Below are 23,969 nucleotides of genomic sequence, written 5' to 3'. Positions count from 1 at the left end.
CCTTGCTGAGCGGCCTTTCAGATTATGTCGATATAGGACTCGTTTTACTGTGAATGTAGATACTTTTGTACCTGTTTCCTCCAGCATCTTCACAAGGTCCTTTGCTGTTGTTCTGGGATTGATTTGCAACAAAGTATGTTCATCTCTAGGAGACAGAATGCGTCTCCATCCTGAGCGGTATGACGGCTGTGTCGTCCCATGGTGTTTATACTTGCATACTATTGTTTGTACAGATGAACGTGGTACCTTCAGGCTTTTGGAAATTGCTCCCAAGGATGAACCAGACTTGTGGAGGTCTCCAATTCTTTTTCTGAGGTCTTGGCTGATATCTTTTTGATTTTCTCATGACGTCAAGCAAAGAGGCACTGAGTTTGAAGATAGGCCTTGAAATGCATCCACAGGTACACCTCCAATTGACTCAAATGATGTTAATTAGCCTATCAGAAGCTTCTAAAGCCATGACATAATTTTTCTTGAATTTTCAAGCTGTTTAAAGACACAGTCAACGTAGTGTATGTAAACGTCTGACCCACTGAAATTGTGATACAGTGAAATAATCTGTCTGTAAACAATTGTTGGAAAAATTACTTGTCATGCACAAAGTAGATGTCCTAACCGACTTGTCAACAAACTATAGTTTTGGCAAGAAATTTGTGGAGTGGTTTGAAAAACGAGTTTTAATGACTCCAACCTAAGTGTATATAAACTTCCGACTTCAACTGTACATACATACATACATACATTCAAGCATGTACACAAGGACACATAACTGTACAGACAAATACCCACCCGCACAAACACAAGGACACACAAGCATGTACACACACTAACACATGTCTAGAAGCACGTCCACAGGTGCACCATACTGGTAGGTAAACGGATAGATATGCTGTAGTGATAAGACTGTGTTTGTCTGGTGACTCAGGTGCTTGATTTGTTCACTGTGATGGAAATATATATATGGCTTTCCTCATAAGGAAGTCAGTCCCAGCTGATAATGTCCTATTGTGGGCTCCTTTGTCTGTATGAACTATTGTTGTCATACAAATGCACTCACAACACAGATGGTTTGAGGTTTCTATGTATAACGTGGGTGCCTGTTCTGTGAAATGTATACTTGAGAAGGAAGAAAGGACTATGTGTTTGTGTTTGGTAGTCTCTCACCCTCCTATTCCCCATCCTCTCCTCCTGCCCACCCTCTTCCTCTCCAACCCCTCTACTTCTTTTAACCCCACTTTCTATTTGTCATCTGTTACTTTCTAATTTGCCCTTTGTTTTCATCCCTGCTCTGTGTCACACTGACCCCATAACCTTCCATCTCTCTCATTCTGTCTCTCCCCCTCCCTCCCCAGGATGTGAACAGCGTGGCAGTGTCCCCCAACGACAAGCTCTTGGTGTCTGGTTCCCAGGACCGCCTGGCCAAGCTGTGGTCCCTGGGGGCCCCCGGGGCCGACCTGGCCCTTCTGGGGGTGTTCCGGGGCCACCGCCGGGGGGTCTGGTGTGTCCAGTTCTCTCCCATGGACCAGGTGCTGGCATCCTCCTCAGCCGACGGCTCTGTCAAGCTCTGGAGCCTCCAGGACTTCAGCTGCCTCAAGGTGGGTGTGGGGTGGTGAGGGTGGAGGTAGGGATGTGTGTGTATGATTGCTAGTTTGCGTGTATGATTGCTAGTTTGCGTGTGTGTGTTTATGTGACGTGTTTGCAATTCTTATATTTGTAAGAATTTACATGTTTTACGTTGCTCATCAATTGCTCATTTCCCTCGTACAGTATGTAGGAGATAATCAACCCCATTTTAGTTCCTTCGTTACCTTGGCACTCCCGAACACTCGTCAAACCAATTAAAACCTAATGAAATATGTATTGAATGGTAGTTGTGAGCGATCGTGAGCATTGTTAGTAGATGACGTTTTCATCACATAGTAGCTTTATGCACTAATATAATGGCTCATGGAGGGAGGTTGTGTTTAACTTGTGGCTCCCTCCCACGATATCCTTTCTGCCCTTTGTGAGTGACGCATTCTTTGAACAGTCATGGTCTCCTGTATGGAACTGTTCTGGAACACAGGAACAACAGAACCTGATGAAATGGCATGCCTTGGTTTGTTATGTACAGTATCTTCAAATGTTATCTAAAACACCTGTTAGTCTTTTTAATTAACCTCTCACCGGAAATCCAATAGAAATCCAATCTGTCACAAATGAATGGCCTCAAAGTTCGCAGGTTGACATTTTATTGTCATCAGTCTTGTCCTGGAGGCAGAACAGAGCGATTTCCGCTAGATGGGCCAGCGGCAAAAGTGAAATTTGGCTATATTGTAAAAAGGTTAGGGTTAGGTTTAAAATCTGATTTGTTCTCTGTGGCTGTGCCAGCTACTGACTACCCCACAGAGCTGCCTCCAGTACATGAGTCATCACAATAAATGCCAACCTGTTCGAAGTGCACGTGTGGCGTGGGCCTGTATTCATGGTCCTGATCTTGGATCAGGTTTGCCTTTTAGATCGTAATGAATAAGATATGGACAGTGAGGACCTGATCTTAGATCAGCACTCCTACTCACTGACGCGTTTTGAATACGTGCTCTGGTGGAAGCAGATGAAGTTATATCTGGGCATTCTCTGGCAGTGAAACTGGTGTGGCATGTTGTGTCTTGTAGACGTTTGAAGGCCACGATGCCTCTGTGCTGAAGCTCATCTTTGTGAGCAGAGGGACTCAGCTACTCACAAGGTACGACACACACTTTTGTGTTTTTTATCCTTCCATAATTCTTATGGTAGCATGCCAATATCACATCCCAAGCATTGGTTATACTGTTTTTTTCCCCCTTAAACCACATCTCTCTCTCTCCCACCCTCTCAATCTTTTGAGTCTCTCTTTCTCTCGCACTCGCTCTGCTCGCCCCTCTCTCGCTCTCTTTCCCTTTTTTTTCTCTCCACTTGTCTCTCTCTTCCCTCCTCTCTCTCTCTCTCTCTCTCTCTCTCTCTCTCTCTCTTCCCTCCTCTCTGTCTCTCTCTCTCTCTCTCTCTCTCTCTCTCTCTCTCTCTCTCTCTCTCTCTCTCTTCCCTCCTCTCTGTCTCTCTCGCTTTCCTCTTCTCTGTCTCTCTCGCTTTCCTCTTCTCTGTCTCTCTCGCTTTCCTCTTCTCTGTCTCTCTCGCTTCCCTCTTCTCTGTCTCTCTCGCTTCCCTCCTCTCTGTCGCTCTCTCTCTCTTCCCACCAGTGGGTCAGATGGGCTGGTCAAGCTGTGGACCATCAAGACCAATGAGTGTGTGAAGACGCTGGATGCCCACCAGGACAAGGTGTGGGGTCTCCACGCCACCAGGAAGGACGACCGCGTTGTCACCGCCTCGGCCGACTCCAACATCACTGTGTGGACGGTCAGTTCTGGCCCTAACCGACTAACGCTCACTGATTGATTGAGTTTGAATAATTAGAAATGCATGTAAAGCTCGTCTAGTTGGAAACCACGTTATGACCTGGTTAATATAGTACATATACTGTAAGTCAATTAATCCACCAACCAGTCAGTCAGTCAAATCTATTTCAAAAGCCCTTTTTTCATCAACAGTTGTCACAAAGTGCTTCAAAGTCTTGACATCTCCCACCAACACCTTTAGAAAGAGACGTACCTACCTGGGGTAGATCCGTGAGGGACAAGGCCTTAGAAAGAGACATACCTACCTGGGGTAGATCCGTGAGGGACAAGGCCTTAGAAAGAGACGTACCTACCTGGGGTAGATCCGTGAGACCAAGGCCTTAGAAAGAGACGTACCTACCTGGGGTAGATCCGTGAGGGACAAGGCCTTAGAAAGAGACGTACCTACCTGGGGTAGATCATGAGGGACAAGGCCTTAGAAAGAGACGTACCTACCTGGGGTAGATCCATGAGGGACAAGGCCTTAGAAAGAGACGTACCTACCTGGGGTAGATCCATGAGGGACAAGGCCTTAGAAAGAGACGTACCTACCTGGGGTAGATCCATGAGGGACAAGGCCTTAGAAAGAGACGTACCTACCTGGGGTAGATCCGTGAGGGACAAGGCCTTAGAAAGAGATGTACCTACCTGGGGTAGATCCGTGAGGGACAAGGCCTTGGGCAGGAGAGTAATGTAGTATGCAGAACTCAGGCTTGGGTAACTCCACCAGTACCGACACCATAGAAATATAATTACTAGAAATGCTATTAGTCAGGCTCTTACCTGTAAATTAGTAGATAACCAGCTGTATTGCCCCTATAAAAACTTGTGATAGAAGCATTGCCAGCTCCATTTCCTGTGTCCTGGCTGAGTCCAACAAGGTTCACACAAGGTGCTTAAAGTACTTAAATTTGGCAATCTGAAATTGAAGTACTGGAATACCTTCAAAATCTGACATTTTCTCAAGTTGGTACTGAAAGGAGAACAGAAAATGATCAAATATGTTAATATGAAAAATATTGGAAAAATGTATTGGTCTTGCAAATTAATTTCCAGGCAGACTACCGAGTTTTATTTCCTCACTTGTCTCGTGCTCTGGTTGCCAGGTGAGCTCGCTCATTCCACCCACACTGGGCGGCAGGTAGCCTATTGGTTAGCGTTGGGCCAGTAACCGAAAGGTTGCAAGATCGAATCCCCGAGCTGACAAGGTAAAAATCTGTTGTTAGTCCCTGATCAAGGCAGTTAACCCACTGTTCCTAGGCCGTCATTGAAAATAAGAATTTGTTCTTAACTGACTTGCCTAGTTAAATAAAGGTAAAATAAACACTGCCACTTAGCCAGGCAGGTACAGAACTGACTGATTAGGCGCCACCAAATGTCACATCGATAGCTAAAATGCCGGGCAAATGTAGATTCAACCCTGCCTGGCAAGATATTGACGTTTATGTCAGGGTTTTACCAGACCCAACCAGGGATGTAGTGGAGGGTAAACGCCGTTTCCGCACCTTTTTTATTTGTGAAATAGCGTTTAATAACCTTTTTTTAAATGTAATTATCGTGAGAACGACTGGAATCATGAATGATTCATGTCTGCTCCCCCAGATTTGCCTTGTTAGCAGTGCATTAATTCCTTACTCTGTCCAACGAGGAACACTACCCACGACGTAGCATAGGCCGAGAGGTGGAATCAACTACCTCAGCCCAGACCTGCAGTGGCAAGTAGCGGAGAGACACTACTGACAGTGGAAATTATTTTAACATCCCTCAACTCCTGCTGTGTCAACAGACACCCACCAAACAACCCCCCCTGACTCTCAGAGAATGAGTGTACAACTGGTAAATAGTCGCTGATACTTCAGTCAGATGTCTAGCTAGCTATGTAGCTCAAGGGCTCTGGCTGTTAGCCAGGTAGCTAGCTGGCTGGAAGGATGAAGTTAGAAGCTAACGTTGAACAGAGCCTGACCTCCAGCAGGAGTAGTTGACTGAAATGAACCTAGCTATAATCAAAAGATTGGCTACTATAAGTTGTCATAACAAAATGTTCTTTGTAGTGAGACGGTGGTGAGTCAGGCTGCAATGAAGGAGGCAAAGGAAATGCACAGAGGAAGCATTGAAGCAAGCAGGGAGTGAAGTGGTTCCCAAACTTGGGGTCCGGGACCCATGTGGGGTCCTCCAGAATTTTAATAGGGTCCCCTGAGAGAGTCTTTAATCTTATCAAACGCTAACTTTCTCTTCAGTCTATGACATGGAAAGAGCTCATACTATTGCACTACTTCCTGTTAACCTCACAGTGAGTACCATGTCATTTCCAGGTATAACCCCCCTAGGCATTGGTGACAGGTTTCATGATGATCATTTGGAAGCATTGCCACCCAGCTGACCTCATGGCTGTGGTTACTCTACAGAAATTGTGCCTTAAGGAAACATCACATATAAAGCTGGTGTGGCAATGATTGTGTACTGTATCATGTGCTGCATCATGTGCTGTATCATGTGCTGTATGTTACCGCCACTTCATATGATTCCTTGATGTTTAGGAGAAGACGACTCCTATTGTCATAGTAACTCCAGACATGACAACTACCTCTGTGCAGATGATGTATGATGTTTTAATTTCTGAATAATAGTGAAGAAATCAAACCACTGATGCCAGAGAGAGAAAGAGAGAGACAAAATATGACAATGACCATAGGAGTTGGCAGGTGTGTGTGCAAGCACGTGTTTGTGTGCACGTGAGTGACCTCTGCATAAAGGAAGCAGCGTTCAGCTAAATCAAGGTCTTCATGCTGTCAGTTTAACACCTCCATCTCCCAGGATGCAGTGGTAAATACTTGTCATGGAGATGGAGTCATCCATCCTTTGGTATGCTGCGTACCTGCCTGTATTATGAAAGATGGGAATGCAGCCTGTTACATAAGTGTGCCTCAAAGCTAATGAAACCAGGCCATGCCTCGTGTGCCACTTCATGCCAAGAACGATTCAGAAATGACACCTGACTGGATTTTGAACTTGGCCGTGATGTCCGTTGCGTTTCAGATCTTTATGAAAAGGATTAATGAAAGGTGTGAATACTGAGTTAATGTAAATTAGCTTAGGGAGTGTCTTGGTACCCATCCTAGATCGAGTTGTTACGTTTTAAACTAGATGCTATATGTCTTTAAAACTGGGGGTATATTTGTATGGCAAATCTAGAACTGTTAGCCAGACAGTTATGTTGTTGTATAAATGGAATGAGTGACATGATAAATGTATTGTGTGTGCCTTTCCCCTGTAGGACGTGACAGAGGTGGAGCAGGCAGAGGAGCAGGCGAAGCAGGAAGACCAGATACTCAAGTGAGTTCACCTTCGAAACTTATCAACTGGGCATTAAAACATCCTTCACCTTCAATACAGATATCACTGGGCATTAAAACATCCTTCACCTTCAATACAGATATCAACTGGGCATTAAAACATCCTTCACCTTCAATACAGATATCAACTGGGCATTAAAACATCCTTCACCTTCGATACTTATCAACTGGGCATTAAAACATCCTTCACCTTCAATACAGATATCAACTGGGCATTAAAACATCCTTCACCTTCAATACAGATATCAACTGGGCATTAAAACATCCTTCACCTTCAATACAGATATCAACTGGGCATTAAAACATCCTTCACCTTCAATACAGATATCAACTGGGTATTAAAACATCCTTCAATACAGATATCAACTGGGCATTAAAACATCCTTCACCTTCGATACTTATCAACTGGGCATTAAAACATCCTTCACCTTCAATACAGATATCAACTGGGCATTAAAACATCCGTCACCTTCAATACAGATATCAACTGGGTATTAAAACATCCTTCACCTTCAATACAGATATCAACTGGGTATTAAAACATTCTTCACCTTCAATACAGATATCAACTGGGTATTAAAACATCCTTCAGTACAGATATCAACTGGGCATTAAAACATCCTTCAGTACAGATATCAACTGGGCATTAAAACATCCTTCAGTACAGATATCAACTGGGTATTAAAAGATCCTTCAGTACAGATATCAACTGGGTATTAAAACATCCTTCAGTACAGATATCAACTGGGTATTAAAACATCCTTCAATACAGATATCAACTGGGTATTAAAACATCCTTCAGTACAGATATCAACTGGGTATTAAAACATCCTTCAGTACAGATATCAACTGGGCATTAAAACATCCTTCAGTACAGATATCAACTGGGCATTAAAACATCCTTCAGTACAGATATCAACTGGGCATTAAAACATCCTTCAGTACAGATATCAACTGGGCATTAAAACATCCTTCAGTACAGATATCAACTGGGTATTAAAACATCCTTCAGTACAGATATCAACTGGGCATTAAAACATCCTTCAGTACAGATATCAACTGGGCATTAAAACATCCTTCAGTACAGATATCAACTGGGCATTAAAACATCCTTCAGTACAGATATCAACTGGGAATTAAAACATCCTTCAGTACAGATATCAACTGGGTATTAAAACATCCTTCAGTACAGATATCAACTGGGCATTAAAACATCCTTCAGTACAGATATCAACTGGGTATTAAAACATCCTTCAGTACAGATATCAACTGGGCATTAAAACATCCTTCAGTACAGATATCAACTGGGCATTAAAACATCCTTCAGTACAGATATCAACTGGGCATTAAAACATCCTTCAGTACAGATATCAACTGGGCATTAAAACATCCTTCAGTACAGATATCAACTGGGCATTAAAACATCCTTCAGTACAGATATCAACTGGGCATTAAAACATCCTTCAGTACAGATATCAACTGGGCATTAAAACATCCTTCAGTACAGATATCAACTGGGCATTAAAACATCCTTCAGTACAGATATCAACTGGGCATTAAAACATCCTTCAGTACAGATATCAACTGGGCATTAAAACATCCTTCAGTACAGATATCAACTGGGTATTAAAACATCCTTCAGTACAGATATCAACTGGGTATTAAAACATCCTTCAGTATAGATGGTTGTGGGTTTGATTTTTGCATGGGACATACAGTCTACATGTATAGATTTTAAATGTAGGTGGTTCAGCAAATGCACTGAAATTCCAGTTCTTCAATGTTTTTCAATGAGGACAATTTGGAACCTGAATTTGGTTTACTTTCAGTGGTCAGTTTAGGGTAAGTGGTTCATTTTAGTATCAGCGGTTCACTTTAGGGTCAGTGGTTAAACTAGGGTCATTGGTTTAGTTTCGGGTCGTGGTTGGTATTCTGAGTTTAAACACTATGACCCACTTTGTAGACCCAGCTCCTTCCAACAGCTGATAAATATCTACAGATCAAGGGTTTGTTAGACCAATGTTTGCCCACTGCCTAACCACACTAGAGGTCATGTTGGAAAGAAGTCCAGGAGGATAACGTGTTCTATTTACATACTTCTAATCACACACACACAGGCGGAGGTCCCGACCATAGAAATGTTGTCTTCCCTTTGGCCCAACTGTTAGTGTTCCTTTTAAAAGTCACAACCTGTTATCTGGAATCATATGTAAGGATAACCACGGGGATTGATAAGACTGTCCACCCACCACTGGCTTTCATACACCATAGTGTGCCTCTGTGCATGGACCACCCAGCTGAGCTAATGGCTGTGGTAATTGTACCTCCGTCTTAAGGAAACAGCCCCCGGCTAAATAAAGAGCTGGTGTGTGACACTGAGTGTGTATTTTATCTTGCTTCTGAACGTCGCCGCCACTTCATCCTTGACGTTTAGGTGAAGACAGCAACTCCTATGGACTGACCTCTGTGCAGATGATGTATGATGTTTTAATTTCTGAATAACAGTGAAGGAATCAAACCACTGATGCCAGAGAGAGAGAGAAAAACATAACAATTACCATAGGAGTTGTGAATGTGCGCTTTTGTGCGCATGTTTGAGCGTCTTTTCTGGGTCGTGTTTATTAGGACATGTTAACGTTTTAAGACATTTTGCAATGGGAAACAAAAATGTGCGTTTCTTATTGGAAAAATCCAGGTGGTCCCTCACTGTCTCAGTCCTGTTTTGTGCGTAATGAACGCAGCCCCAGTTTTTCTACGTTCAGATGTGGTGGTGTGTTGTTGTGTTGTGCAGGAAACAGGAGCTGTCTAACCTGCTTCATGAGAAGAAGTTCCTGAAGGCTCTGGGCCTGGCCATCTCCCTGGACCAGCCACACACTGTGCTCAAAGTCATTAAAGGTATCCTGTCCTCTCGTGCTTCTTCTATACCCTACTACACATACACACACTCACACACACTCACACACCCTGCTCCACATCATCAGAGGTACATTTCTCTACCCTCCGTCTCTAGTCTCTCACATGTTTTGTCCACACTGTACATACAGCATGTTGATCATCCCGATTCTTCCTCACATCTCCAGAAATAGCTGCTGGATTCCACATTGCTAATGTTGTCAGTCACCTTCCACCCTGTCACTACCTATTATCCTACTGTTTCCTCTGTAGTACTCCCTCAGTCCTCCAGGCACTAGTGTAGGCTAGACCTGTGGGAACTCTACATAACGAGGACTACATAGAGCAGCATTACTCAGTAACCAGTTCAGACTCTCTAAACCTCTCTGTCATTAAGTTAATGGATGACATGACCTGCATACAGACAGGCCCACTGACAGTCTGACACCAAGGCCTTAGAGGCAAATAGACTAAATGGACCAAATCACTCTACCCACATTCCAGGCCTTTATGTTCCCTACATGGACCTTCTTCTGAGCCAAAACATAGATAGTTATGCATAGGTGCACTTTAGTGTTTGTTTATCCAAACAAAGAAGATTGGAACATACTTGTTTTAGACATTCTTTGTATTGATCATGGATGAGATTGACTGGGTGGTGTTCATTAGGGCAAAACGTTGCACAACAAGAATTATATTATTTCTTATTTTACAAGTTCCGATAGTACCAGCCCGTTTCGGACCTTTTTCTTCCGTCTCGTGCCTATTGAACATGGCCTGAGAGAGATCAGGTTCTGAGCTAAATAAAGGTACAGTTTATAAACACAGGAGTGTTCACATACTCTGTTTAGGCATGTTGGTGTTGGGAACATCATGTGTGTATATAGTCAACACACTAGTGCAGCTCCAAAACATGTCCTCTTAAATACTAACAACACATTCTGCTTACCATATTGAAATTCTAACAATGTATAACATACGTGTGTTAAAAAGACTTATTTAGGAAAAGTGGAGGACTGAAGGGTAATGGCTTTAAAAATGGCAGATATCTATCGATCTATACACATTTTAAATTCATATGTAGTTAAAATGACTGCCTCAGCACTTCTCGTGTAAAAATCCATTAAAAATAACTGAATGGGAGAGACTAGGGTTCCATGTGTGACCGTCAAGGATGGGTCAGAGGTCATTGTATTGGCATAACAATGGACCGTCATACTGACACTGGAGGGTCTAGAATGGGGTTGTAGACGGGATGGGTCACTTAGGTACTAGGCTTGCATCCCAAATGGCACCCTATTCGCTATCTAGTGCACTACTTTTTCTCCCCATAGAGCTCTGCTCAAAAGTAATGCAGTTTGTAGGGAAAGTTACAGTTATGTAAGTCTTTAATAGACTGGCCGTTGAACTTAGGTTATGTATTGTGTGCCATGACACTGGTTATGTATGCCAGGATCATAGGCTTCTATATCTGATGTGGGTTACTCTGTGTGTACTGTCTGTGACCTCGTGACTTTCCTGTGTGGCCTCTAGCGATCCGCCAGGGGGAAGATGGTGCTAAGCAGCTGGAGAAGACTGTGCTGAAGCTGCGCCAGGACCAGAAAGGTGAGCTCAGAAAGGATTGGGATATACCTAGCTGGCCCAAAAAAACACTGTTTTTACTACGTTGCAGAACATTCTGAAAACGTTTTTTGCTTGGTGGGTATTCAATATAGTGATGGAGCCACCTGGTAATGGCCCGTGATAAAGGCCCGTGTATGGTAATGGCCCGTGATAAAGGCCCGTGTATGGTAATGGCCCGTGTATGGTAATGGCCCATGTATGGTAATGGCCTGTGATAAAGGCCCGTGTATGGTAATGGCCCGTGTATGGTAATGGCCCGTGATAAAGGCCCGTGTATGGTAATGGCCCGTGTATGGTAATGGCCCGTGTATGGTAATGGCCTGTGATAAAGGCCCGTGTATGGTAATGGCCCGTGATAAAGATCCGTGTATGGTAATGGCCCGTGTATGGTAATGGCCCGTGATAAAGGCCCGTGTATGGTAATGGCCCGTGTATGGTAATGGCCCGTGATAAAGGCCCGTGTATGGTAATGGCCCGTGTATGGTAATGGCCCATGTATGGTAATGGCCTGTGATAAAGGCCCGTGTATGGTAATGGCCCGTGTATGGTAATGGCCCGTGATAAAGGCCCGTGTATGGTAATGGCCCGTGTATGGTAATGGCCCGTGTATGGTAATGGCCTGTGATAAAGGCCCGTGTATGGTAATGGCCCGTGATAAAGATCCGTGTATGGTAATGGCCCGTGTATGGTAATGGCCCGTGATAAAGATCCGTGTATGGTAATGGCCCGTGTATGGTAATGGCCCGTGATAAAGGCCCGTGTATGGTAATGGCCCGTGTATGGTAATGGCCCGTGTATGGTAATGGCCCGTGATAAAGGTCCGTGTATGGTAATGGCCCGTGTATGGTAATGGCCCGTGTATGGTAATGGCCCGTGATAAAGGTCCGTGTATGGTAATGGCCCGTGATAAAGGCCCGTGTATGGTAATGGTCTGTGTATGGTAATGGCCCGTGTATGGTAATGGCCCGTGATAAAGGTCCGTGTATGGTAATGGCCCGTGATAAAGGTCCGTGTATGGTAATGGCCCGTGATAAAGGCCCGTGTATGGTAATGGCCCGTGTATGGTAATGGCCCGTGATACAGGCCCGTGTATGGTAATGGCCCGTGATAAAGGTCTGTGTATGGTAATGGCCCGTGATAAAGGTCTGTGTATGGTAATGGCCCGTGATAAAGGTCTGTGTATGGTAATGGCCCGTGATAAAGGTCTGTGTATGGTAATGGCCCGTGATAAAGGTCTGTGTATGGTAATGGCCCGTGATACAGGTCTGTGTATGGTAATGGCCCGTGATAAAGGTCTGTGTATGGTAATGGCCCGTGATAAAGGTCTGTGTATGGTAATGGCCCGTGATAAAGGTCTGTGTATGGTAATGGCCCGTGATAAAGGTCTGTGTATGGTAATGGCCCGTGATAAAGGTCTGTGTATGGTAATGGCCCGTGATACAGGTCTGTGTATGGTAATGGTCCGTGATTAAGGTCCGTGTATGGTAATGGTCCGTGATAAAGGTCCGTGTATGGTAATGGTCTGTGTAATCCTAAACCCCCCCCCCAGAGTCTATGCTGCGCTACTGTGCTGTGTGGAACACCAACGCCCGGAGCTGTCTGGACGCCCAGGCTGTGATCCAGGTGATGCTCACACACCTCTCCCCTGAAGAGCTGCTCCAGTACCAAGGAGCACGCGCACACCTGGAGGGACTCATACCTTACACTGGTGAGGTGGGGAGGAGTCCGAGTGAGGAGTGTGTGTGTGTGTGTGTGTTAGTCACATTGATGTATAGACTCACGCCAGACGTGGCCGCTACCTCTGTGCAGATGATGTATGATGTTTTAATTTCTGAATAATAGTGAAGGAATCAAACCACTGATGCCAGAGAAAGTGTCCGCTGATTGCGTGTATGATGGTGTCCGCTGATTGTGTGTGTTGGTGTCCGCTGATTGCGTGTATGATGGTGTCCGCTGATTGTGTGTGTTGGTGTCCGCTGATTGTGTGGGACGGTGTCAGCTGATTGTGTGGGACGGTGTCAGCTGATTGTGTGGGACGGTGTCAGCTGATTGTGTGGGACGGTGTCAGCTGATTGTGTGGGACGGTGTCAGCTGATTGTGTGGGACGGTGTCAGCTGATTGTGTGGGACGGTGTCAGCTGATTGTGTGGGACGGTGTCCGCTGATTGTGTGTGTGTTGGTGTCCGCTGATTGTGTGTGTGTTGGTGTCCGCTGATTGTGTGTGTGTTGGTGTCCGCTGATTGTGTGTATGATGGTGTCCGCTGATTGTGTGTATGATGGTGTCCGCTGATTGTGTGTATGATGGTGTCCGCTGATTGTGTGTATGATGGTGTCCGCTGATTGTGTGTATGATGGTGTCCGCTGATTGTGTGTATGATGGTGTCCGCTGATTGTGTGTATGATGGTGTCCGCTGATTGTGTGTATGATGGTGTCCGCTGATTGTGTGTGATGGTGTCCGCTGATTGTGTGTGTTGGTGTCCGCTGATTGTGTGTGTTGGTGTCCGCTGATTGTGTGCGTTGGTGTCCGCTGATTGTGTGCGTTGGTGTCCGCTGATTGTGTGGGACGGTGTCCGCTGATTGTGTGGGACGGTGTCAGCTGATTGTGTGGGACGGTGTCAGCTGATTGTGTGGGACGGTGTCAGCTGATTGTGTGGGACGGTGTCAGCTGATTGTGTGGGAAGGTGTCCGCTGATTGTGTGTGTCGGTGTCCGCTGATTGTGTGGGACGGTGTCCGCTGATTGTGTGGGACGGTGTCCGCTGATTGTGTGGGACGGTGTCCGCTGATTGTGTGGGACGGTGTCAGCTGATTGTGTGGGTCGGTGTCAGCTGATTGTGTGGGACGGTGTCAGCTGATTGTGTGGGACGGTGTCAGCTGATTGTGTGGGACGGTGTCAGCTGATTGTGTGGGACGGTGTCAGCTGATTGTGTGGGACGGTGTCAGCTGATTGTGTGTGTTGGTGTCAGCTGATTGTGTGGGACGGTGTCAGCTGATTGTGTGGGACGGTGTCCGCTGATTGTGTGTGTTAGTGATGGTGTCCGCTGATTGTGTGTGTTAGTGATGGTGTCCGCTGATTGTGTGTGTTAGTGGTGGTGTCAGCTGATTGTGTGTGTTAGTGGTGGTGTCAGCTGATTGTGTGTGTTAGTGGTGGTGTCAGCTGATTGTGTGTGTTAGTGGTGGTGTCAGCTGATTGTGTGTGTTAGTGGTGGTGTCAGCTGATTGTGTGTTAGTGGTGGTGTCAGCTGATTGTGTGTGTGATGGTGTTAGTGATGGTGTCAGCTGATTGTGTGTGTTAGTGGTGGTGTCAGCTGATTGTGTGTTAGTGGTGGTGTCTGCTGATTGTGTGTGTTAGTGGTGGTGTCTGCTGATTGTGTGTGTTAGTGGTGGTGTCTGCTGATTGTGTGTGTGTGATGGTGTCAGCTGATTGTGTGTGTGATGGTGTTAGTGATGGTGTCTGCTGATTGTGTGTGTGTGTGATGGTGTCAGCTGATTGTGTGTGCGCATCTTTACGTGTTTGTTGAGACAGTTCCCTTGTTTGATTTGACCCTGTTCGTCCCCCCAGAGAGACACATGCAAAGGATAGGCCGTCTGCTGCAGGCCTCCATGTTCCTGGACTACATGTGGCAGAAGATGAGAGTGACAGGAGCTCCAGCCAGGTGAGGATGACCAGGGGAGGGCCTTAAACACAACACCCACCAATCACAATCCAGGGCTTATACTAACGCTACACGGCCTTGCCTAATGACTTTCAAATGTTTTTTCAAATGCATTGCTTTTAGAAAGATTCAGAATAAAAAACACATACATTTCATTGTTTTGAGTTTCTTTTAATAGGGATTGATAGCGATGACAGGATTTGGTCCTAAAACAGATTCTAACATACACTTAAGTGTGTTTCACTTAGTCTTCCATCAATATCATTGCTTTCCACTGAAGTGGAAATTCGACTTAAGCAATAGTTATGATTCGCTTCTCTGAAGTGAAAGACATGTTCAGTTGTTTGATTTCATGTTTCCTTATAGCCTTCTAAGTAACTTCGTAGCAGGACACAGTCATCCGGCCTATCAGCGTTGACAGTAAGCCACGTGAAGCATGGTATAGATCTAATCTGAGTCTAGAACAATGGCTGTTGTTGTTCATAGGAATACATCTGGGCAAGAGAGATGACTTTCACATATCTGTGGTTTGAAACCAATACCTGTGTAACCAAACTGTTTTTACTGTAAATACTATAGTAGACTTCATTCTGAAACCAGACACACACCCACATCGCTGCAGCTGTACATAGTCCATCTGTAAATTGCCCACCCAATCTACCTACCTCATCCCCTTACTGTTTTTATTTTATTTACTTTTCTGCTCTTTTGCACACCAGTATCTCTACATGCACATCTTCATATGCTCATTTATCACGCCAGTGTAAATCTGCTAAATTGTCATTATTTGCTCCTATGGCCTATTTATTGCCTACCTCCTCATGCCTTTTGCACACACTGTATATAGACTTTCTTTTTTTTCTACTGTGTCATTGACTTGTTTATTGTGTTATTGGCTTGTTTGTTTACTCCATGTGTAACTCTGTTGTTGTCAAATCAAATCAAATTTATTTATATAGCCCTTCGTACATCAGCTGAAATCTCAAAGTGCTGTACAGAAACCCAGCCTAAAACCCCAAACAGCAAGCAATGCATGTGAAAGAAGCACGGTGGCTGGGAAAAACTCCCTAGGAAAAACACCTGAGAAAGGCCAAAAACCTAGGAAGAAACCTAGAGAGGAACCAGGCTATGAGGGGTGGCCAGTCCTCTTCTGGCTGTGCCGGGTGGATATTATAACAGAACATGGTCAAGATGTTAAAATGTTCGTAAATGACCAGCATGGTCAAATAATAATAATCATAGTAATTGTCGAGGGTGCAACAAGCACGTCCGGTGAACAGGTCAGGGTTCCGTAGCCGCAGGCAGAACAGTTGAAACTGGAGCAGCAGCATGGCCAGGTGGACTGGGGACAGCAAGGAGTCATCATGCCAGGTAGTCCTGAGGCATGGTCCTAGGGCTCAGGTCCTCCGAGAGAAAGAAAGAAAGAGAGAAAGAGAGAATTAGAGAGAGCATATTTACATTCACACAGGACACCGGATAAGACAAGAGAATACTCCAGATGTAACAGACTGACCCTAGCCCCCCGACACATAAACTACTGCAGCATAAATACTGGAGGCTGAGACAGGAGGGATCAGAAGACACTGTGGCCCCATCCGATGATACCCCCGGACAGGGCCAAACAGGCAGGATATAACCCCACCCACTTTGCCAAAGCACAGCCCCCACACCACTAGAGGGATATCTACAACCACCAACTTACCGTCCGAAGACAAGGCCGAGTATAGCCCACAAAGATCTCCGCCACGGCACAACCCAAGGGGGGGGCGCCAACCCAGACAGGAAGACCACGTCAGTGGCTCAACCTACTCAAGTGACGCACCCCTCCCATGGACGGCATGGAAGAACACCAGTAAGTCAGTGACTCAGCCCCTGTAAAAGGGTTAGAGGCAGAGAATCCCAGTGGGAAGAGGGGAACCGACAAGGCAGAGACAGCAAGGGCGGTTCGTTGCTCCAGCCTTTCCGTTCACCTTCACACTCCTGGGCCAGACTATACTTAATCATAGGACCTACTGAAGAGATAAGTCTTCAGTAAAGACTTAAAGGTTGAGACTGAGTCTGCGTCTCTCACATGGGTAGGCAGACCATTCCATAAAAATGGAGCTCTATAGGAGAAAGCCCTACCTCCAGCCGTTTGCTTAGAAATTCTAGGGACAATTAGGAGGCCTGCGTCTTGTGACCGTAGCGTACGTGTAGGTATGTACGGCAGGACCAAATCGGAAAGATAGGTAGGAGCAAGCCCATGTAATGCTTTGTAGGTTAGCAGTAAAACCTTGAAATCAGCCCTTGCCTTAACAGGAAGCCAGTGTAGGGAGGCTAGCACTGGAGTAATATGATCAATTTTTTTGGTTCTAGTCAGGATTCTAGCAGCCGTATTTAGCACTAACTGAAGTTTGTTTAGTGCTTTATCCGGGTAGCCGGAAAGTAGAGCATTGCAGTAGTCGAGCCTAGAAGTAACAAAAGCATGGATTAATTTTTCTGCGTCATTTTTGGACAGAAAGTTTCTGATTTTTGCAATGTTACGTAGATGGAAAAAAGCTGTCCTTGAAGCAGTCTTGATATGTTCTTCAAAAGAGAGATCAGGGTCCAGAGTAACGCCGAGGTCCTTCACAGTTTTATTTGAGACGACTGTACAACCATCCAGATTAATTGTCAGATTCAACAGAAGATCTCTTTGTTTCTTGGGACCTAGGACAAGCATCTCTGTTTTGTCCGAGTTTAAAAGTAGAAAATTTGCAGCCATCCACTTCCTTATGTCTGAAACACAGGCTTCTAGCGAGGGCAATTTTGGGGCTTCACCATGTTTCATTGAAATGTACAGCTGTGTGTCGTCCGCATAGCAGTGAAATTTAACATTATGTTTTCGAATGACATCCCCAAGAGGTAAAATATATAGTGAAAACAATAGTGGTCCTAGAACGGAACCTTGAGGAACACCGAAATGTACAATTGATTTGTCAGAGGACGAACCATTCACAGAGACAAACTGACATCTTTCCGACAGATAAGATCTAAACCAGGCCAGAACTTGTCCATGTAGACCAATTTGGGTTTCCAATCTCTCCAAAAGAATGTGGTGATCGATGGTATCAAAAGCGGCACTAAGATATAGGAGCATGAGGACAGATGCAGAGCCTCGGTCTGACGTCATTAAAAGGTCATTTACCACCTTCACAAGTGCAGTCTCAGTGCTATGATGGGGTCTAAAACCAGACTGAAGCGTTTCGTATACATTGTTTGTCTTCAGGAAGGCAGTGAGTTGCTGCGCAACAACTTTTTCTAAAATTTTTGGGAGGAATGGAAGATTCGATATAGGCCGATAGTTTTTTATAATTTCTGGGTCAAGATTCGGCTTTTTCAAGAGAGGCTTTATTACTGCCACTTTTAGTGAGCTTGGTACACATCCGGTGGATAGAGAGCCGTTTATTATGTTCAACATAGGAGGGCCAAGCACAGGAAGCAGCTCTTTCAGTAGTTTAGTTGGAATAGGGTCCAGTATGCAGCTTGAGGGTTTGGAGGCCATGATTATTTTCATCATTATGTCAAGAGATATAGTACTAAAACACTTTAGTATCTCCCTTGATCCTAGGTCCTGGCAGAGTTGTGCAGACTCAGGACAATGGAGCCCTGGAGGAATACCCAGATTTAAAGAGGAGTCCGTAATTTGTTTTCTAATGATCATGATCTTTTCCTCAAAGAAGTTCATAAATTTATTACTGCTGAAGTGAAAGCCATCCTCCATTTGCGAATGCTGCTTTTTAGTTAGCTTTGCGACAGTGTCAAAAAGAAATTTCGGATTGTTCTTATTTTCCTCAATTAAGTTGGAAAAATAGGATGATCGTGCAGCAGTGAGGGCTCTTCGATACTGCACGGTACTGTCTTTCCAAGCTAGTCGGAAGACTTCCAGTTTAGTGTGGCGCCATTTCCGTTCCAATTTTCTGGAAGCTTGCTTCAGAGCTCGTGTATTTTCTGTATACCAGGGAGCTAGTTTCTTATGACAGATGTTTTTAATTTTTAGGGGTGCAACTGCATCTAGGGTATTGCGCAAGGTTAAATTGAGTTCCTCGGTTAGGTGGTTAACTGATTCTTGTCCTCTGACATCCTTGGGTAGGCAGAGGGAGTCTGGAAGGGCATCAAGGAATCTTTGGGTTGTCTGAGAATTTATAGCACGACTTTTAATCTTCCTTGGTTGGGGTCTGAGCAGATTATTTGTTGCAATTGTAAACGCAATAAAATGGTGGTCCGATAATCCAGGATTATGAGGAAAAACATTAAGATCCACAACATTTATTCCATAAGACAAAACTAGGTCCAGAGTATGACTGTGGCAGTGAGTAGGTCCAGAGACATGTTGGACAAAACCCACTGAGTCGATGATGGCTCCGAAAGCCTTTTGGAGTGGGTCTGTGGACTTTTCCATGTGAATGTTAAAGTCACCAAAAATTAGAATATTATCTGCTATGACTACAAGATCCGATAGGAATTCAGGGAACTCAGTAAGGAACACTGCATATGGCCCAGGAGGCCTGTAAACAGTAGCTATAAAAAGTGATTGAGTAGGCTGCATAGATTTCATGACGAAAACGTCATTGTTTTTTTTTTGTAAATTGAAATTTGCTATCGTAAATGTTAGCAACACCTCCGCCTTTGCCGGATGCACGGGGGGTATGGTCACTAGTGTAACCAGGGGGTGAGGCCTCATTTAACACAGTAAATTCATCAGGCTTAAGCCATGTTTCAGTCAGGCCAATCACATCAAGATTATGATCAGTGATTAGTTCATTGACTATAACTGCCTTGGAAGTGAGGGATCTAACATTAAGTAACCCAATTTTGAGATGTGAAGTATCACAATCTCTTTCAATAATGGCAGGAATGGAGGAGGTCTTTATACTAGTGAGATTACTGAAGCGAACACCGCCATTTTTAATTTTGCCCAACCTAGATCGAGGCACAGACACGGTCTCAATGGGGAAAGCTGAGCTGACTACACTGACTGTGCTAGTGGCAGACTCCACTAAGCTGGCAGGCTGGCTAACAGCCTGCTGCCTGGCCTGCACCCTATTTCATTGTGGAGCTAGAGGAGTTAGAGCCCTGTCTATGTTCGTAGATAAGATGAGAGCACCCCTCCAGCTAGGATGGAGTCCGTCACTCCTCAACAGGCCAGGCTTGGTCCTGTTTGTGGGTGAGTCCCAGAAAGAGGGCCAGTTATCTACAAATTCTATCTTTTGGGAGGGGCAGAAAACAGTTTTCATCCAGCGATTGAGTTGTGAGACTCTGCTGTAGAGCTCATCACTCCCCCTAACTGGGAGGGGGCCAGAGACAATTAATCGATGCCGACACATCTTTCTAGCTGATTTACATGCTGAAGCTATGTTGCGCTTGGTGACCTCTGACTGTTTCATCCTAACATCGTTGGTGCCTACGTGGATAACAATATCTCTATACTCTCTACACTCGCCAGTTTTAGCTTTAGCCAGCACCGTCTTTAGATTAGCCTTAACGTCGGTAGCCCTGCCCCCTGGTAAACAGTGTTTGATCGCTGGATGATTAGTTTTAAGTCTAATACTGCGGGTAATGGAGTCGCCAATGACTAGGGTTTTCAATTTGTCAGAGCTAATGGTGGGAGCCGTCGGCGTCTCAGACCCCACAGCGGGAGGAGTAGAGACCAGATTAGTCTCGGCCTCCGACTCCGACTCGCTTAACGGGGAGAACCGGTTGAAAGTTTCTGTCGGCTGAATAAGCGACACCGGTTGAGCATTCCTACAGCGTTTCCCTCCAGAAGCCATGAGAAAGATGTCCGGCTGCGGGGACCGTGCGAGGGGGTTTATACTAACGTTACTATCTGTACTTGCTGGTGGCACAGACGCTGTTTCATCCTTTCCTACACTGAAATGACCCTTGCCTAACGATTGCGTCTGAAGCTGGGCTTGCAGCACAGCTATCCTTGCCGTAAGGCGATCGTTCTCCTGTATATTATGAGTACAACGACTGCAATTAGAAGGCATCATGTTAATGTTACTTAGCTTCGGCTGTTTGAAGTCCTGACGAACCATGTCCAGATAAAACCTCCGGGGTAGGAAAGTTGAATGAAAAAAAAAAAAAGTTGAGTGAGGGAAAAAGTAAAAATATACGGTAATGAAAAAGTAAAAACCGTCAGGTAGCAAAGTAAAAACGGCAACAAAAACGCACAGCAGCGTAAACAAGTCTGGAGGAATGATTCTCTCTCTACCCAGCAAAATCTGCAGCAAAGTCAGTGTGCTTTGCAGAGGAGTGAGAGGTTATATATATCAAAACTACGTTAACCTTTTAGATCTAGTTTAAAGATAAAACCACAATTAGTGAGAGTAAATAATCCTTGTAATGACTTCCAGCAGCCTCCATCCAGTATCTAATTGGTCAGTTATAGTCTGTGTCACACTGCTTTGCTTTATCTTGGCCAGGTCACAGTTGTAAATGAGAACTTGTTCTCAACTGGCCTAACTGGTTAAATAAAGGTTATATAAAAAATTTACATTCCCTCTCTATGGCTGCATCCCAAATTTCCTATATACAAGTGCACTGCTTTTCACTCGGGCTCTGGTCTAAAGTAGTGCACTACATAGGGAATATGGTGCCATTTGGGACACAGTTTATAAGCTTTGCCAGCACTGTAATGATGAATAACTAACTGATTGAGGAATGTTAACAGCGATAACCAGGTCCTGGGATCAGCAGGAGATCAATGAGAGGCTGTACAATCACATACTGTACCATGGAGAGTAAATTCCAATATGGTAAATCAACACTGAAACTTCTGGAAGAATGGGGCTGTAGGACAGGTTTGAAGAATGATTTAAGTCATTATCTAGAAAGTCATTGTCATTGGTCAAGCATAAAGATAACGTCTTCTGCAGTACCCTAATGTATGATGTGATAGGAAGTATGCAGCAGAGCCTAATTCTTCAACGTGGTCTTAAGACCCAATAAGAATCCATCTAGTCCAGCTTCAGGAAATACGACAGAGCAAACATGGGTCTGTGTGACACGGGAGTTATATGGATATTTGACCTCCTTTGTTGTTGGTTGCTGATGTGTGATGTCATATCCTTTTACAGTATGGACTCGCAGGACGAGGAGATGGACACCGCCTCTCTTCAGGTGCCACACTCCCTGTTCATGATTGACAAGCGACCAGGTGAGGGTGGAGATGGGACTAGGGAACAGGGGGATGGAGAGGAGAGATGGAATGAGGGAGAGGTGGAGGAGGATGGTGGTCTCGAGGAAGATACCAACTGCCCGGCCAACATGGAGGATGATGATGATGAAGTCAGTATCACCAGGAAAGCCTCAGTCAGGGGACAAAGGGAAGAAAACGGACAGAATGGAAAAGAAAATGGCAACCATCGCTCTGGCAGTGAGGAGAGTTCAGGAGAGGAGGACCAGGGAGACCAAACAGGCTAAGATGGCCAAGTGTCAGATCCTCCTGTCTGCAGCGTCCCTTCCACCCCTCCAGGCAATCATCAGCTGATGGCAGGCTGTCTGACACCAAGCCCACTAAGGATACCTGGGTGTGAACCCGCGGGAGTCTCCTTCAGCATGGACCACTGCCTGGAGCAACAGTGTGGCTTTATAGACACTGACAGGGAAGCAGGTCCTGAACGACCTTTTATAATGAACTGGTTTTGAGGTCGATAGGCCTGGCTGGCAGCCTTTTTGAAAACCGTGTTGTTTTTCCCTGACCATGTTAGCTCATCAGGAAAAACTCTGGGTGCTAGTGGAAGCCTACTACTGGTACCTAGTGGAAGCCTACTACTGGTACCTAGTGGAAGCCTGCTACTGGTACCTAGTGGAAGCCTGCTACTGGTACCTAGTGGAAGCCTGCTACTGGTACCTAGTGGAAGCCTACTACTGGTACCTAGTGGAAGCCTGCTACTGGTACCTAGTGGAAGCCTGCTACTGGTACCTAGTGGAAGCCTGCTACTGGTACCTAGTGGAAGCCTGCTACTGGTACCTAGTGGAAGCCTGCTACTGGTACCTAGTGGAAGCCTGCTACTGGTACCTAGTGGAAGCCTGCTACTGGTACCTAGTGGAAGCCTGCTACTGGTACCTAGTGGAAGCCTGCTACTGGTACCTAGTGGAAGCCTGCTACTAGAGGTCAGGAATTGTCGAGGCTCTACCTGTAACTTCCTCCCCGTTCTTCTCAACAGAAACCAGTGCTTGTGAATTTTTATATTTTAACATTGTTGTGCAGTCCTGCTCTTCCACATAAACGACAACAAACGCCTCCTTTATGTAACAATATATTTTGTTTCATGATTACAAATGCATCTGGAATAAAATGTGTGCCATGTGGAAGTATTTGTGCTGTTTTTTTAACGAGTTCATATTCATTTGAAACATCAGCCAATATGTTCATGTAAAAGAGTGTTTGAAGACTTGACTTATGAACTTATTTAACATAAGATTCCCATAGGAGTATAAACCATGACACAGGAAAGGGTGAAAAGGTCAGGCCTACATTCCTTTGCCATATTTTTTTAAGTCTGGGATCTCTGGTATAACCCAGTGGACTCAGGGAGAGCTCTAACAGTATAACCCAGTTGATTCAGGGAGAGCTCTAACAGTATAACCCAGTTGATTCAGGGAGAGCTCTAACAGTATAAGCCAGTTGATTCAGGGAGAGCTCTAACAGTATAACCCAGTTGATTCAGGGAGAGCTCTAACAGTATAACCCAGTTGATTCAGGGAGAGCTCTAACCGTATAAGCCAGTGGACTCGGGGAGAGCTCTAACAGTATAACCCAGTTGATTCAGGGAGAGCTCTAACCGTATAAGCCAGTGGACTCGGGGAGAGCTCTAACAGTATAAGCCAGTGGATTCGGAGAGCTCTAACAGTATAACCCAGTTGATTCAGGGAGAGCTCTAACCGTATAAGCCAGTGGACTCGGGGAGAGCTCTAACAGTATAAGCCAGTGGATTCGGAGAGCTCTAACCGTATAAGCCAGTGGATTCGGGGAGAGCTCTAACAGTATAAGCCAGTGGACTCAGAGCTCTAA

The 23,969-nt window shown here is 45.1% G+C and overlaps 1 protein-coding gene across 1 annotated transcript in view; it reads left to right on the top strand.

Annotated features, from left to right (window-relative positions):
• tbl3 (transducin beta like 3) overlaps window positions 1-23,269 on the top strand; it is a 38,025-nt gene extending 14,756 nt beyond the window's left edge. Inside the window, exons 15-23 of the mRNA XM_029728767.1 lie at window positions 1,353-1,595; window positions 2,655-2,725; window positions 3,216-3,372; window positions 6,685-6,743; window positions 9,555-9,658; window positions 11,189-11,260; window positions 12,828-12,986; window positions 14,839-14,932; window positions 22,030-23,269. Coding sequence (XP_029584627.1) covers window positions 1,353-1,595; window positions 2,655-2,725; window positions 3,216-3,372; window positions 6,685-6,743; window positions 9,555-9,658; window positions 11,189-11,260; window positions 12,828-12,986; window positions 14,839-14,932; window positions 22,030-22,375 — 1,305 coding nt within the window. The 3' untranslated portion in view covers window positions 22,376-23,269. The remainder of the gene's footprint in view (window positions 1-1,352; window positions 1,596-2,654; window positions 2,726-3,215; window positions 3,373-6,684; window positions 6,744-9,554; window positions 9,659-11,188; window positions 11,261-12,827; window positions 12,987-14,838; window positions 14,933-22,029) is intronic.
• Window positions 23,270-23,969: the final 700 nt, after the last annotated feature.

This window comes from Salmo trutta, chromosome 32 (genome assembly GCF_901001165.1).
Source record: "Salmo trutta chromosome 32, fSalTru1.1, whole genome shotgun sequence".
NCBI lineage: Eukaryota > Metazoa > Chordata > Actinopteri > Salmoniformes > Salmonidae > Salmo > Salmo trutta.
The sequence above is the reverse complement of the archived record's forward strand: the minus strand, read 5'-3'. Positions and strand labels throughout refer to the sequence as shown.